This window comes from Chlamydotis macqueenii, chromosome 7 (assembly GCF_036417535.1).
Source record: "Chlamydotis macqueenii isolate bChlMac1 chromosome 7, bChlMac1.mat, whole genome shotgun sequence".
Classification (NCBI taxonomy): Eukaryota; Metazoa; Chordata; class Aves; order Otidiformes; family Otididae; genus Chlamydotis; species Chlamydotis macqueenii.
Genome location: NC_141562.1, coordinates 37065388 through 37082278, shown reverse-complemented (window position 1 = coordinate 37082278; position 16891 = coordinate 37065388). Strand labels below are relative to the sequence as shown.

The 16891-nt window shown below is 43.6% G+C and overlaps 1 protein-coding gene across 3 annotated transcripts in view; it reads right to left on the bottom strand.

The window, feature by feature from the left end:
- The window catches only part of DOCK1 (dedicator of cytokinesis 1), a 287834-nt gene that overhangs the window by 262182 nt on the left and 8761 nt on the right, over positions 1–16891 (bottom strand). For all 3 annotated transcript variants that reach the window (XM_086752623.1, XM_086752622.1, XM_086752624.1), the window contains one exon: positions 2139–2222. In XM_086752623.1, coding sequence (XP_086608749.1) covers positions 2139–2222 — 84 coding nt within the window. The remainder of the gene's footprint in view (positions 1–2138; positions 2223–16891) is intronic.

Here is a 16891-nt window from a genome sequence, read left to right as displayed (position 1 = left end):
ATTAAAGTCTCAAGCACGCAGGATTTTTCAGTCTGCTCTCCAGTAGCAAAAGGTAAACTGATCCATCATCCCCACACAGCACCAGAAACCTTCCCTCCGTGATCATTCGGGGATGGGCAGTGCTGTCTTTAATCTGCTGTCCACAACCACCACCGGTCACGTCCCAACAGAGGCCTCGCATCTCGCGTTTCCATTGCGTTCAGAGGAATACCAACAAAACCTGCTGCTGGAATGACCATGCAGAGCTTCCAGCTCAGGTGCAAAGAAGGTAAAGTGTTTCTGCCAGCGCTTACTCCGCGGGCTGACATCCGTGCACAGACACGCACAGATTTCAATCCTATCAAAGAACTAAATTCCCTCATTTCTGTACGAGTCCTCCTCGCACCACTCATGGACAATTTGGCTCCACACAAAACACCAGAGAGAGGAAAAGAGGCTGATGCCAGAAATATTTTTCTGAAGTGACCACACCTTTGAGAAGCAGAATCACAGACCCTCAGCAAAAAGGCATTACTGACTCTTGAAACGACTTTCCAGTCCCACACTTAATTTATTAGGGGGCTTTTCTTCAGACTGGCCCATCCCACCACAGCCTAACACAACCCTGACACGGACAGGAGCGATGGCAGGGAAGTTTCCAGGCGCACACCTGGACCTTAGCGCAGATGGTATGAAACCTCCTGGGGCACAATCTACACAAATTTTATATAGAGGAACTTGGAGATCAAAAAGCTCAAATAATTATCTAATAACGGCAGCTCTGTGAACAAGAGAGATAAAAAATATAGCATCTTATTTCCATTCACAGCAGGTACGTAATGAGTAGTCATGGTGTAAAATGTTTGGGAGAACATGAACTTATTTGCATTTCTTTTAATTTGAACTCATCCCATGTGCTTGATGCCTCTATGAGAGTGCGAAGGTCTTGCTGTTACTCAAGACGAGGGGAAAAGTGAGTCATCTCCACTGTCCCACTTAGCTGGCAGCAGTCATCATTTGACACGGCTTCACACACCCTATTCAGGAGTCAGAGTTTCTCCCCCATTCATTAAATAAATCTATTTATATATAAAAGTACAAAGCTGCTCGGTATTTAAATCATTCAATTTGCATTTAAAATTTTTTTGCATTATTACATTTTTATTAAAGCACATAATGTCAGATAACAGAAAGATTACTTTGCTTAGACACACTTGGCACGGCAGCAGCAAGCTGAACTCTGTAGGAAAATGCCAGCCCAGGAACAATGAGAAAATTCACTGATGTGATGAGTAGAGCTTGTTACTTTTGTTGAAATAGCATCATTTGTTTCGGTAAATTTAACAATAAAAAAAATCCTATTAAGCCAATATCTAAAATAAATTTATCACACAGATGTACCAAAAGATCAATGTCTAGAGAAACAAACAAATTAAATCAATATTTTAAAGTAAATCCCATTTCCACCGAAGTGCTACAATATTTTTCGCAAACACAGTTTAATCATACGTTACTTATATCTTTCTAAACTGCAGCATGCCATACGATTTCCAGTCAAGGACAGAAGGAAAGAGCTGCATTTTGCTTGGCTCAGTACCGGATCAAGCAAGAGCTGGAAAGCGCTATGACAATTTTCACATTCTGCTGATTATCAAACTCAGCACTCAAATTCCCTTTCGCACGGATCAAGGAGGAAAGGCTGGTACGAGTAATGTTTCTACGGCTTCGTATCAAAACGAGCAAAGCATCTGAAAAGCCTGAAATCAGTTCACGGCACTGTAACACATGTACCCATCCTGTGAGAGACGTAAATAATTTAGGACTCAGGTGACTTTCAAATTCAGATTAAACTTCTTTTTGCGGCAGGCTCTTCTGCATTACCCGAGGGCACGCAAAAAGCATCCATCATTTCTCTAACGTAGGGTAGATGCTACAATTGATCCATACAAATAAACCTGTGCCATCATCCATCTTTCATAGAAAAGGAAACGGTTATTATATACGCTGGTTAACTCTGTGTTCATTAGAAACAATGTGCTTTGTCCTTTAGCTGGAAAGGAAGCAATTCATCACCTGGTAACAGGACAAGATGAAGTCACAAACAGAAAAGCAGTGCAATTGCAAACCCAATGTTTTAAACGCAACTCTTGCCAGCTTACCTTCATACGTTTCCAAGATGTGCACGGTGTCGCCTATCTGTAAGGAAAGTTCATCCGGTCCCCTGGCGTCGTAGTTGTAGAGAGCTGGGCAGAGGAAACACCGCTATTAGCACATGCAAGACAAGGCAACTCTCAGGATTTTTATTTCTCCACGTAATTGGTTTTATTATTCATTGTTGCCATTCTCAACCTTTTAGCAAAGGATTCCGTAAAAAGAAAAAAATTGTAAAAATTTGGCCAAGTCCTTTAAGCCAGTAATACTTCCCCTTGTAACAAATCTCAAAAAGCCACAAGCCCACTTTCTGAAGAGTCCCTCACTCCGTTTATAACACTTTGTTTCTTCATAACAATACATTCAATTAATTTTTTTGCTGTACGTGCCTGTCTTCCAGCACTTTATGTCAACTTTATGCAGTTTTGTAATGAGCTGCACTGTCTTCCACTGTCAGCTGAGCACACAAAAAGCCTACAAAGTGCCTTCGGAAAACTCATATTACCACTACTAGTATTAAAGAATTACTTCTCAGTCGCATCATTAATTTACTGCACGCATAGCATATGCAAGTTCCCCAAATGCACGCGATTTCACAAAGATTTCCGAGTGGCTCCAGTCACAAGCAGGGTGAGGAGCAACAATGAAGCCCTTCCAGGGTTGAACTGGGAAAAAGCCCAGAGCCCTACCACCTAGGGCCATAAGCAGCAAGAGGCACAATGTGCAAGAGATCTGGAGGACCTTCACGTCACCCACAGCTGGTGTCAACACTGGAGACCTACAGTAGGGTAGAAAGGATTCTGGAGGGAGGGAAGCTCTCAGATTTGTTTAGATGCACCCAAACAGCAAATCTCATAGATGTGTAAATTCCAAAAGTGACTTCATTGCAGGTTATGAGTTCCACCTCAACCCTTGGAGGAGGGTCTGCTCATCAACACCTCCCAGAGCAGCGGTCAGCCTCCACCCACACTCATCTTCCTTGGAGGAGCACCGGATGGACACCTTCAGCTGGCAATGAAGTCAACTGCAAATAAATGAATGGTGCAAGCCTCATGGCCACAGACCCACAGGCTGCCTGCACTTGGCCAGATTTCACTCCTGGCCAGGGAGTAACTTCGGAAAGAACAAAAATCGGTTTGCACTGAAAAAGCAGTAGCCAGGTACATACCACCAGAGATAATTAAAAAGGAAACGATGCAATACCCACCTCAACAATGAAATTACATCATAACGAATAAACAGAAACCACTGTTTTGGTTTTTTTTTTAATCTGTTTTTCAAAGAACTGGCCGATAAGAAAGCAGAACTTTTGAGAACTGCCATCTTCAGAAAATAACAAACTACAACCTAAAAAAAGTCATTCAAAGACCACTCCTCCCTACTCTTCCCAAAAGAAAATCTGGAAACTCTGAGCACTGAGATTAGCAATGTCCAGAAACGTATCTAGCAAATAATGCTGCAAACTAGGTTTGGTTGGAAAAAATATTAATAAGCATAGAATCACAGAATGGTTTGGGTTGGAAGGGACCATTAAAGCCCACCCAGTCCAACCCCCCTGCAAGGAGCAGAGACATCTCCCACCAGATCAGGTTGCTCAGAGCCCCGGCCAACCTGGCCTTGAATGTTTCCAGGGAAGGGGTAATAATCTGAAAAACAAAACAATTACGACTCCTAAAACTAGATTTTTTTATGTTTCATATGGAGCAAACTCTCTGTAACAAAATGTTCCAATATCAAGTGGTGTCCTCACGACTGAAGGCACTACCTCACAAGACAGAAGTTAACGAACTACAGCCAAGGTGGACCCACAAAAGCTTCTGCACGGCTCTGCAGCTGCAGTTACTCCCTCCAATGAGGTTGCCAAGCTCAAAGGTGTTTTACACACTGTTCTTAACAACCAAAAGAAATGGCAAAAGTAGTCTTCCTCCTTCACCGTGAGGCGCTACGTACTTCTCGTCTTCACATTCCCAGTGCACAAAGGGCTGTGCTGCTTGGAGCACAGACGTCCTCCTCACAGTGACAGCTTCCAGAACGCAGGTTTTGAAAAATGTCTGAGCATCAGAATTTCTTACTATTTGTCGTGACTCCTCAGGGAGTGAAAACACTTTTGGAATACGATAGTTATCTCAAAACTTGCTACCACCTCTCAGATAATCACTTGCTTGTCTTTCTACATCAGTTTCCAGGGAGAGGGTTGGGGTGCAGCCCTGGTCAGGAGTGCTCAGGTGGGACTCTCAGATACTACTGGTGGAACAGAAAGACCTGGATAAGTTATGTCTAACTCCTATTCTCACAGGAAATCTTTGCAGGTGTTCATACCAAAAGAGTTCCCAGGACAGTAACGACACGTGCCACGCTCATTAGAGGTCACAAAGCACTTCCAAAAAAATCCTCTAACTTGAAACCTACAGCGAAAGGCCAAAACCCACAGTTACAACGGCAATGAGACATAGGATCCAGGAAGCAGCCTCACTTACCTGCCCAATTTTGCCCTATTCCCAAGCGCTCCTAAGAAGCAGCCTAGAGCCCATATTACACTGAAGATCAACAACATAAATTACATCTAACAAGATTGGTAACAGGGGAAAAATACTTTCTGGACTTCAAATCTGATAATCGGTTTAGCCCCAAGCACGCAAGTAGGACACATCCAAGTGGGCACATGAGAAGGTCTAATCCCACCACGAGGACGGGGCACGGCGCCTGACGCTGCCTCCAGCTGTGGCCACGACTTCATTTTTAACCTCCAGGAGTTACTATTTATTCTCCCCAGAATTTATGGAATTCCAGCTTACAACAAGGAATACATGACAGGCTGCCTCGGTCCTTTTCCTCCTGGTTCTCCTCTTGCTTGACAGACTACAGACTTTAGAGCTAAGCAGTAAATATATCGGAGTACAAAAATGGGAAAAAAAAAAGAAAGAAAGAAAAATAAATCTAGAAGGAAAAAACACAGTATACAGTGTAGGATCACAAATAGAGGAGAAGAAACTTCAGGGTGAAAAGAATAAAGGTCAAGTGCATCACAGAGACCAAGAGTATTTAACTGAAGGCTTTAGGAAGTTATATAGTTTTACTGACATCAAAACAAACCAAGCTAGCTATTCCTGTTGTAACGTTTTTGTTAACTTATTCATTTTTACAGAGAGAAACCCTCCCTCCTAGGTATCTGGTGCAGAATATTTCCAAGCCATAATTGCCACTCTGGAGGAGAGGGTTCTGTGAGAAACACATTAACAAAAATTAACATTTTAAACTGCTCTGAGCAGAGGGATGGTAACGATGGTGAATACACGGCACAGTCTGCTCAATGACACTCAGCAGAAAAGTTTTTAGTTCAGTTTTTGTGCATACCAGGGAAAACAAAGTTACACAGTCGATACTAACTCCTCCAAACTCGTGTGGCTGGAGTTCAACACCTAACTCCGTCCTTTGGGGATTTACTTAGATCTCTTAAATCCTCACAGCTGTCCCTAGAGTCAGGAAGATCTGTGGGTGCTCACCACATCCAAAAATGAATCCAACTCAAGCCTTCCACCTTTGGGACCCCGACGAGCAATCTCCTTGCCTCGCGCCAGGCATCTCAATCGGGAAAAATTCGCATTATGACAGATTAAAAACAGTCCCGTACTCAATTCACACTTCAGCTAAGCATTTCTCAAACATTTAAATGGAATAACACTAAGGACCAAAGTCAGCTATGAAGAAAAGACATCAAACTTTATATCCAAGGGTGCTAACTGGTGTCTGTCATAACAAGGAGGGTCGCGCAACAGGAGCTTTACTGCAATGACCAATTCTCTCAAGAGAAGATGACAAGCAGCCATCAAGCGGAAATTCCTGCCCGTAACAGCTCCCACTGACCTGAGCTGAGTGAGGAGCAATGGCCATGGAGAGAAGATCTATCTTCAAAACCATATATGTGAGAAAAATGTGTCTAAAAAATAAAAAAAAAACCAACACCCACACAATTTTTGGCTTGCAGCAGCCTTGACAGATCATGAAGCAAACCACCAAAATAACCATGAAGTGCATTCCACCCCTATGATTACAAAACAAAGCTTGAACTACGCTGCACACTCCTATGTAAGCTAGCAAGTAACTCCCTCTCAGGGTAATTTTTTTATGTAGAGTGACACTAAAAGCTGTTATGACAGAGAAAATGTTCGATTGGAGGAAATAACAAGGCTTGAATTAAAGGAAAAGACAAAATCTGGGGAAACAAAGCATGAAACCGATACGCTTATTTTCGGTCTGATCAACTGTACTCTGAGTCACCATTTAAAATATTTAAGTCTGAAGTAAAACTTCCAGTTTTCATTTTTTTTAACTGAAATAAGTTTTCCTTAATTTGGACAATCTAGTTCTCAGTGCGACAGATTTTCAGCTGGGAGAGCTTTGAGCTAAGAGAAGCATTAGGAATATTTACGCCAGCTGATGTCAGGCCTGCCCAGCATGCCGGAGTTGAGAATGAGGGCTCACCACTTTGCCAAAGCAGCTCCGCAGCCTCCTAAGTCAGAAAAACCTTTGCTACAATGCACAAGCAAGATAAGGAGTATAGTTACTCAAGCACCGAAAGATTTATGACTAAGACCCAGCCCGTGCAAGTTAACCTCAAGGTTAACACTAACTTTCTCCTTAAGGGACACATCTGCGATAGAGGTAATTTAAGAGGCCATGCAGAAGAGATACCAAAGTCACTGGGGCTCAGGAAGGACGCTGCTTTCTGAGCCGCAAACTGACCCGCGGTGGGAGCTATTATCTTCTTTTTCCCCTTCCCTATCTTTACTTTTACCTTTTCACTCCCTTTCACCTGTCGCAGGCCGCTTTATGAGCAAAATAATAAAAGTTTGTACTGTTTGATTGAAACCAACCCCTTTGACGTGTTTGCCGTAATTTTGCCCTTCGAGATCGCACTAAAAGAACAATCACGAGTCCCGAGTGGGCCATGACAACTTCCTTCCAGGAGAGGACTGCTCTCGCTGCAGAAGACCCTTGAGAAGGTAAAGGAGGACAGTTCCTCTTTGATGTTTCTGGCGTGAGCTGCATCTGACCAACGTTTTCTGCATCCCAGACACCCACATCTGACCAATGTTCTCTATTTAAAAGGTTCATCTTCAGAAGAGAACCAACACAACATTTTCTCAAACCTGTGGACAAAAAAAATAAGTTAAGAGCTTTATCTTCCAGTTCTAAGCACCATTAACTATGACTGATGTAATCTAGAGCTGTGCAGGCCGATTATTATTTGCAAAATCACACCTATAGACCGCATTTCCTTGACAACCATGCTACGAGCACACTGGCACCGGCTTCCAAACAGACCATTCCAGGGGCAGTCTTACATCTATCCTGCTTATAAAACCTGAGAGAATCCAAAACTCTTTGTGACAGGGAAAGCACCTAGCGATTTCAGGGGACATGGTGCTGACGCCTAAAGCACAGTTGTGGCTCTGGAGATCTGCACTGGACAAAGCCAGCAGCGCAAGGATGAGCAGTCTGTTCGTTGAGGTGGAGTTAGCTGGCACGGGGCTGAAGAACATGCAGTAAGTACATCAGTGAACTTCGGGTTTCAGCTCTGACATGGAACAAGCAGAACTAGGATGGCAAAAGAGAAAACATGAAGAACAAAGCCACAGGGACAAAACCATCCTGAAGCCACCTCTCATCCCCACGTCGCAGGACAGGAGGTTTCAGAGCCAAAGGTATTTTTTCCTCATCAGCTGTGCCTTCAGCCGAACGGCTCTCCGGGTAAAGTCTCTCCCCGCTCCCCTCCTCCTCCCACCACACCCCAAACCACATCTGCACAAAAATACCGAGTACCAAAAGCAAAGGATTAGTGTGGGCATAGAAAGAGCCATTTCTTCGACTCTGGGAGTTGATAAAGAAAGGCACAATGAAGAGGGCATTACAGTAATCGCACTAAAACCCCATTTACTGCTAAAGAACACAAAACAAACACCTCTGCTGAACCGCACTCGTTAATCTGCGTGCATTAGAAAAATGAGGAGTGCAACACTAGGAGAATTAGAGAGAGGTGACAAGAGGGGGGAAAAAGGAAAAAGCAAACAAAGGTAACATCAATATACACAAAAAGCTTTTCTCTGACTGTGTGAAAGCTGAGATATCTTCAGACACCACAAAAATGTCACAGAGTAATATTCCCTGGAATTACTCTGCATTAAAAGCTGTATTAATCACTTCACACTCCTGAAAGAAAGGAAACCACATTTAACACATTATCAGCTTTATTTTACACTGCCTTTAAAAAAAAAAAAAATCCCCAAATCATAATTGTGCTTTTTCCATAAAAGCAGACTGAAAACGCAAAGGTGAAAGCAGTTTCCTGCAAATTCTCTAGTATTAAAAATAAAAAGAAAGGTTTTCCTCCTGTTTTCTCTAAGAGGAAAGTCGTTGCTCTCTGTACTAGGGAAACTCCTTAGCCCTCTGTTACTTGGACAAGTTTCCAATTTTTACAGCTGAGGCCAATGGAGAAGGAGTAAGGAAAAAGAAGTGTACGAGTCAGGAGTTGTACTAAGATTTGTTAAGGACAATTATTTCGTGTGTGTACTAACCAAGGGCAGGTCTTCCTGCCTTACTGAAGTCACCTCGTGTTTTGTCATTCCTGGTCTCACCAAGCTCGGTTCACGATTCTCAATATTCTAGTTATTCTGTTATCCAAACATTCACAAAAGATTAACTTCCTAAAGAGAGGAAAAGCCTGAAGAAACTCAAACTTGAACAGTTACCACCAAGCCAACAAAGAAAATACAGCTCGTGGTTCCTCCTGTTCCAGTAGCACGCTACATCTTATTGATTAAATCCAGGAACGTGACTTTTACCCCAGGTCTCTCTCCAGCGGAGCTGCACTAAATCCAGCAAGTTTAAGTAGATAGTAAGGATTTACTCTCCTTTTCCCTTACAAAGGGGAGACCATTCCTTTCCCCCCTCCTCCACCTGAGCAGTAAATTCCCGAAACACACCTTGGTTCATCTGGAAACCATATTCCCACACGAGCCCAGAAACACCGCCTCTCCTCCATGAACTACCCAAGACATAGAATTATAGAATCACAGACTCTTTAAGGCTGGAAAAGGCCTCCAAGATCATCAAGTCCAACCATCAACACCTGTCGCGGGTGAGAGAATCCTCAGCCTGGGCTCTGGCACCCCTCAAACTGAAATCCCTGCAATGACAGCCCACCTTCCTTCTTCCAAAGTGAAGACACAAAATGCTCGAGGGGAAACGAGCAAATGTAGACAGGAATAAATTCTGCGGTTAGAGGAGAACCTAAGCACGGGTGGAGCACCGACTGCTGGTTGAGCACAGCTTAGAAAGAGCAAAGGGCCACCACAGCCTCTGTAAACACAAGCAGACATGTCAGGTTTGAGAACAGATGGCAACACGGGAGCAATCTGTTTTGCAACACAGCTGGTGTCTTATCACTACCTAACGTGAATTAATAAGCTGAGGAAACTTCACAGATCCAGAGCAATCCCCAAACTGAAGTCGTGTTGCCTTCCAGAATCGCAATCACCTTGCCGCTGAATCCTGCGGGCAGAGCTCAAGTAGGACAGAATAAACGTACGCTTGTCCTTTCAAAACTAATTGAAGATAAATAAATAAATTTGAAATCTTGGATAGGTCCAGACTTCTAAGAACCAAGTTCAGGTTCTTGCTTTTCCTCCTCCTCCTTCATAAGCCAGATACTTTATTTTTAGGGAGCTAATGAGGTAAGATGTCACCTCACGTTTTTAACAGCTTTCTCCCTCCTCCTTCTTGCTGCTTCATCTATATTCAGAGTACTCCACGACTAAGTACTGAGGGTATAAAGCTGAAACTAGTGTTAAAAAAGAATAAAAAAGATTAATGCTGTTATAGTCAATAATGGTATAAGTGCCAGAATGCATAGCGAACAAGAAGCACCAGCAAGAACGTTCAAATCGATCTTCAATATTAAAAAGTCCATTAACTGAAACACATCGTACGCAGGAAGTGATCACAACACTCCAGGCTCTTCACAGTGGCTCTCGCAGAAAAAACAAGATGCTGATTTAGGCAAACAGAAGACATTATCTGGAGGCAGATGTCTTGGCATCTGTCTTCTGGTAGTGAAGAATCACAAAGTAAGCGAGTTTTGATGTTCCCCTGAATTTCCTACATTGCACTGAGGGATGCTAAGAAGCGATAGCTCAGCTCATGCTGTGGTGGGCCTGCAGGCAACATCCTCACAGAAGGCAGAGATATGTCTGAGCGTGCACTGTGCCTGCCATCCCTATCTGAAGGGAGGACTTCCGTGCTTTCAATTAACCGAAATTCCAAACAGCCTCTACCTGAAGTCTTCGCAAAATCTGCAAAACCTTCAATATCGCTATGCGTGAAGTGCATCAAGATATCTGCTGGGCATGAGAAAAAAAAGGAAGGAAAAGAGTTAAACGCTGGAGGGGAGGAGGAACTAGTTCAGCTTACGGTCAATGCTGGCAGAGGATCAAATGCGTAGGAACCGGTCATGAGTCAACATCAGGCGCTACTGTCATTAGACGGAGGTTCCCCAGGAGATGATAAGTGGCCAAAGCCGGCAGTGCTGCAGCTCCACACCCATTCCTGGCTGACGTGCCTCCAGCTGCACGTCCCTGCCCCTTCCCTTGCACCAGCGCTGCCGCGCACCTCATCCCTCAGCCAACAGTTGCAAGGTGTCCAGCTTGCTCGAACCGTCGGTGCTTCTTCTGCTATAGCTCTGTAAACAGCCCAGAGCAATGGGGGAAAACCAGTAACGGCGGCAAAAGCAGCAGCACATGACCAAGCATGGGAGGGCAACAGCATGAACTTCAGCTGACACCGACAGCAGCCTTAGGAGAAAGTCCCAAAGAGAGCAGCGCAGTTCAAAACCGTCCTGTCAAACACAGAAGCAGGTGCAAACATCTCCAAATGCAACAAGCTCAATCTTAAAACCAGCTTCAGAAAAGGACTAGACCAAAGCCATGTGCACAGTGCAGGCAAACCTTTAAGTCCTTCCCAATCCAGTGCTCCAGGCTAAACCAGCACAAATTACAATCAAAGTCCGCACAGGCACCAATGCTCAACCCCAAATTGCCAATTTGGTGCTCAAGTAGGGCATACAGCTTCCCAAGTGGCTGGGAGCAGCACAAGTTGGGTAGAAGACTGGTCGTGGATGACAGACACAGCCAGTTCCTCAGGATCTCCATCCTTCACGGGATGAAGCAGAACTTTTATGAAAAAACACCTTTCTCAGCTTTTGGCTGCTGTTACGCAAAAGCCAGCAACAATGAAGCTCAGTTATATGTGCGTGAGGATTTCAACCAAAAAAAAATCCACACAGCACTCATCTCAGCTCCGTCTGAAGATGCTTGACATATCAGTCCCCTGCCTCTTCAAGCTCTTCCCTTGCCGCTGCAGCAGGTTCTCTATCGCACTGAACATCATCTTGCAAAGAGGGTGTCTCTTCCTAAGCACTTCTCTAGCAGTGAGCTTAATGTCACAGCTATATTTTAATAGTCATTTCAATGACTATAAAAATCAAGTTCAAGACAATAAAACCGCTATCGCAGTACTGTGGAAATAGTTAGCAAAAAAACGGGCCCCGCACGACACTATTCACTGCAATACAGAGCTGATGATGCAGAGCAAAAAGCCTAAAGCAAGGGGAAAATGGGGTGATGGGAAGAACTTTCCATTTCCTACTGTTCTTCCTCCTCAGCATTTCTAGAAGGGAAAATAAAATCAAAAATTCCTCCATTGCTTTCTCAGGAAAGCTTTTGGAGTGAGGAAGTGAGAAGAAGGGGTTTTAGGCTATTTACACACCAAATCTGACTCAATTTATTTTTACTTGCCATCATCTTATTTATCCCTCAGTCCTTCAAGCTGTCTCCAACACCAAGAACTACAGAGAAAGAGCAGATCCAAAGTCAAATAACCCCAGAGGAACTTGTTCTGCTTTCTTAGAAATAACAGCCAGAGAGAAAAATTACCTGCTAAGAGCCACAGTTTGATCCACCAACACTTTCTCTTTCCCACAACAGCTAAGCTACTGCAGAAATTGGAAATACGCGATATTCTTCCTGAAGTTGTATCTTCTACCGGAATTAATGGAAAAAGGTAACCATGGAAGCAAGTCAAACAGCACTGAAAGCATTAAAAGATGAGAATGACATTTTGCAAAAACAGGGAAAAATTGTTTTTCTGCAAACCAGTAAGAAATCACATGCCTCGTGCTGCTTTCAGAAGAGCGACGGCGTTGGCTTGGCAGCTAGCCTTAACAAAGGGTCACTGTTCGGCTCGCTCCAGGCTGCCGAGTCGGTCTCAAATCATCACCAAGCCCTCCCACGAGAAAGAAGGGTTTCCTCGCCGCGCTGTTAGAGAGCCCGTCACCGTACAAACTCCATGTTTGGGAATCCTTTGAACCCACACTAATTTTTATGCTCCTGGAAGAAATAATGAGAAGGAAATGTAACTGACAACATATTCCTATTCTTTACAGACCCATTTTACTCTCTCAGTAAATCAAATATACAAAGTTAAGTGGGGAAAACCGAAGTAGAGGAACACCTGAAAGCTCTGCTGACGGATGCTCAACTCCACATCTTTTCACTCAACAGTAATCTAAATTTATCGTCGCACCACTGAACTTTATCACAAGTTAATTTGATCATTCTAAAGCCCTTTCTAGTTTAATTAAAGTTGATCTAGCCCCGTAATCTACCGCAAAAGAATGCGGGATATTCCCAGAGGAGAACTTTTCCGCCAGCAGCCGCTGAGTCCTGTCCTACTGACCAGTTTGGCTCCCCATCGCTAGGGCATCCCTCTGCCTACTGCAATGCGTCAAGGGCAACCCTTGTAACTACCGCCCTCGCTCCCCCGAGCCTCAGAATCACTCCTGTTCATTCGGAATAGCTCAAGGCTGTAAGACATTACTTCCTAAGCATAATCACCTGAAAAGAGTTTATTTTAAAAATAGTGGGCTATTTAAAAATAGCCCATGATGGTCATGTAGATAACGCTAGCAGGGTGTTCAAGGTGCCCAGTAGTAACTTGCTAACCTGTTGCTATAAGAAAAAAAATATTTAAACTATTCTTTTTTTTTTTTACATGTTATCTTCCCGGCACGTTTCTAACTATCTGCTGAAAAGAAGTGAAGCACTAGCACACAGCACAGGCATGCTGGCAGCCCAGGGCAGCATCAGCCAACAGACAACGCAAGAGCCAGCTCCCAGGTAGAGGAGCAGATCAGTGCCATTTCCAGCACTGTCCTATCGCGAACCACGGCGTAAGGAGAACCACTTTCCTGTGATGATCTCCAAAGCAACACAGAAGATACCAAATCTGCTCAAATGTTTGTATTTGGCAAGCTCCAACTGGCAGTACAAGTTTGTGCTAAACTGGACAGCGTATCTGTCCTCCACAACCACTTGCACCTTAAAACATTTGTTTTCCTCAGTGTAAAAGTACTCCATTAGTCTAATAACTACGGGTTATTTCTCAGCTATTCAAGGTAATGATTGTGCCCCTGTACTCAGCACTGGTGAGGCCGCACCTTGAATGCTGTGTGCACTTTTGGGCCCCTCAGCACAAGGACGTTGAGTTGCTGCAGCACGTCCAGAGAAGGGCAACGAAGCTGGTGAGGGGTCTGGAGCACAAGTGTGATGAGGAGTGGCTGAGGGAACTGGGGTTGTTCAGTCTGGAGAAAAGGAGGCTGGGGGGAGACCTCATCGCTCTCTACAACTACCTGAAAGGAGGGTATAGGGAGGTGGGTGTTGGTCTCTTCTCCAAAGTAATGAGTGATAGGATGAAAGGAAATGGCCTCAAGTTGCGCCAGGGGAGGTTTAGATTGGATACTACAAAAAATTTCTTTACTGAAAGAGTGGTCAGGCACCGGAACAGGCTGCCCAGGGAAGTGGTGGGGTCACCATCCCTGGAGGTGTTCAAAGAACGTGCAGACATGGCACTTCAGGACATGGTTTAGTAGGCACTAAACTGAAATGTCCATGATGGGCAGATGCAGTAAGTAGGGAAACACAATGGTAGAGCCCACAGCTCCACTGCTGTTCACCAAGTGAAATAACTTTTCACTAAATTTACTCAGTCATTTCTCAACACTATCACTATCCTATCCATCTTATCAACACTTGAGCTGTTACTCAATTATTCTATTTCCTCTCTGCAGAACTATTTTATATTTTCCATACTCCTTACGTAAATGTTATGCACTGTTATACAAACATAATACACGAACTCCCAGCCTGAGAGTTTCTATCCTGATGTAAGAACAGCTCCCAGTAGGCTGTTTTATAGATGGTATCACACCTGGGCTGTAAAAGCTTACACGGTTAGCCCAATATTTTAAATATTCAAGCCTTAAGAGTATTAGAACTTCTTCCATGGTTCAGCCAAGAACAGGTTCACCTCCGTGCACTCTAACTACAGAAACCAGCAAACGTTGCATTAAGCCCAAACTGTACTTTCTGTATTTAAGGCACAAATCTGAACCAGTTAAGTCTCTCAGTTATCACGGTTCAGTAAATAAAGAGAGGCCTCTTTCGCAGCAGAAGTTATCGATAAAAATATGTTAATAAATCATTTCAAGAATACATTCAAACAGAAGATCAAACACAAGCTGAACCCACACAAAACTTCTAAAAATGTAAACAGTGCCACGACCGCGTAATTCTCCCAAGTCTTTATTAAGATGTGCTGATGCGGCTACATCCAGTCCACTGCTTTATTTTTCAGGAATAAGAGGAATTCCCACCCCACACAGCTCCAAGCGAGCTACTTCAGGCACTCTTTGAAGACTCAACAGCTTCTCCAAGAAGGCTGGGGGTTTTTTTTCCCTTTGGGAAGGATTTGTTATAATTGCATTAAGACTCGCACGTGTGCTACCTGCATGCACATCCCAGCAGCGCAATTCAGCAGCAGAGAGACAGATCGGGCTAAACAGAGTCCAAAGTCCAGTTCCCATCACCAGCATTTCAGAGACACGCCGAGACCTTCCGGCAGGCAATTCTGTATAAAAATTCCCTCGTCCATTGGCACCTTATTGGTCCTGGAGGTGTTCAGGACAGTAACGCTTAGCATGAAAGCCACCCCATCTAGTGTAACTGCAGATGTCCCTGCAGATCTCAGTTACAGTGAAACACTCAAGAACAAAATCAACAAATAAAAATAAACAAAGCATAATACAACAAATACCAAACGAATATTTGGCTCTCCATCAGAAGTCTGGGGTTGCTGTTTTGTCCTGTTTGACTCACACACTATGGAAACTACTGCCTAAGAAATACCTCTGTGCCACAAAAATATCTGTTCTCATCTCCAGCCACTTAACTTGTGAGTAAGAACAACTGTCTTCTCATTAGAGGAGCTCAATAACTGAAAACTCTGGGAAAGGGACCTTTATCCACTGCTTCAATCCCATCCAGCCCTGTGTCACGTGTCACCAAATTCAATTTAAATAGGAGTCAACACCAGCTGCCGCGCTTGTGAGCAAGTCCCAGTCTTATAGGAATTACGGGTCGCTCTTCTGCATACTGCTGCCCATCGCTTGGGAAGTCCGTGAGAAAAAGGTTGTCTTCTCTATGCCCAACCTTCAGCGAGCAGCACCAGAAAAGACATTTAGAAAGTGCAGAACAGACTTGACCAAGGTCACACGAAGGTGGAAGACAGTCAACAACTGGATGCACTGCTGACAGGTCATCAAGGAAGGAGGTAGACATAATGCCGTACCAAAGACACACCTTCTACAGAGTAACTCTGATTTGAAATGGAAGCCCAAATACCTCCAAGACGCAACTAAAAAAAGCCACAAACCACTTTTTTTTTTTTTTTTCAAACCAACTTACTAAAATTACTATCAGTAAAGCCACCGTTTTAGTTACACCACTTGCCCTTTACATTGGAAATTGCAGAGATCAGTCCAGAAGAAGAAAAAAAAAAAAAAAACCACCACCCAAAAAACACTCCAACCCAGAAAAGAAAAAAAAAAGTCTCTCAAATCTATTCCACCAAAGATTCTTGGTCATCGAAGCACCAGGAAGGCTATGGATTGATGGAAATGCAACCAACATTTCCCATGATGGGTGAAACAGTGGTAACCAGGTGAGGAAGGAAGGAATTCCACTAAGGTCAACAAGGGGATTGGCAATGCCTTCAGAAAACTGGTGGTCATTTGAGTATAAGGACAAAATATGAAAAATAAAGAAAAAAGCCTGGATCAAGTAAAAGCTGATGAACAAACCCTCTTTTAGCTCTTCCCATTGCTTAAAAAATAATGATAATTAAAAGTAAAAACTCCACCTCTCACCATCATGATGTTAGTTTTTATTCATCCACTCATATTTTGGAAGAATAACCTTATATTCAGTCAAGAGAAAGGTTAAAGGTTCCCACAGACTCTTATCTATAACTTTCCTGACCCAAGTGACATGCTTAACCATATCTCTACACAGTCACTAGAACTGCAGTTCTTCAGGAGACAGTATTTATAGGACATTACAAGTCACTGCCTCGATAATCTGCAGCCATTTCAGAGTCATGATTTGCTCACTGGAGTCATATGCACAGCAGATTTTTTCGAAAGCAATCGTCCCTTTAAATTGTTCACCATCTGTGTCAAGACTTAGAAACTCAAATATCATCAGCTACTTCCATCTGGCTCCGCGTTGAGATATTTCCTGTTGCAGGGTCCACTGCAGGAATACTTTTTACATTACCAGTTGCGTTCGCTTCACTCCATTCCTGATAGGCG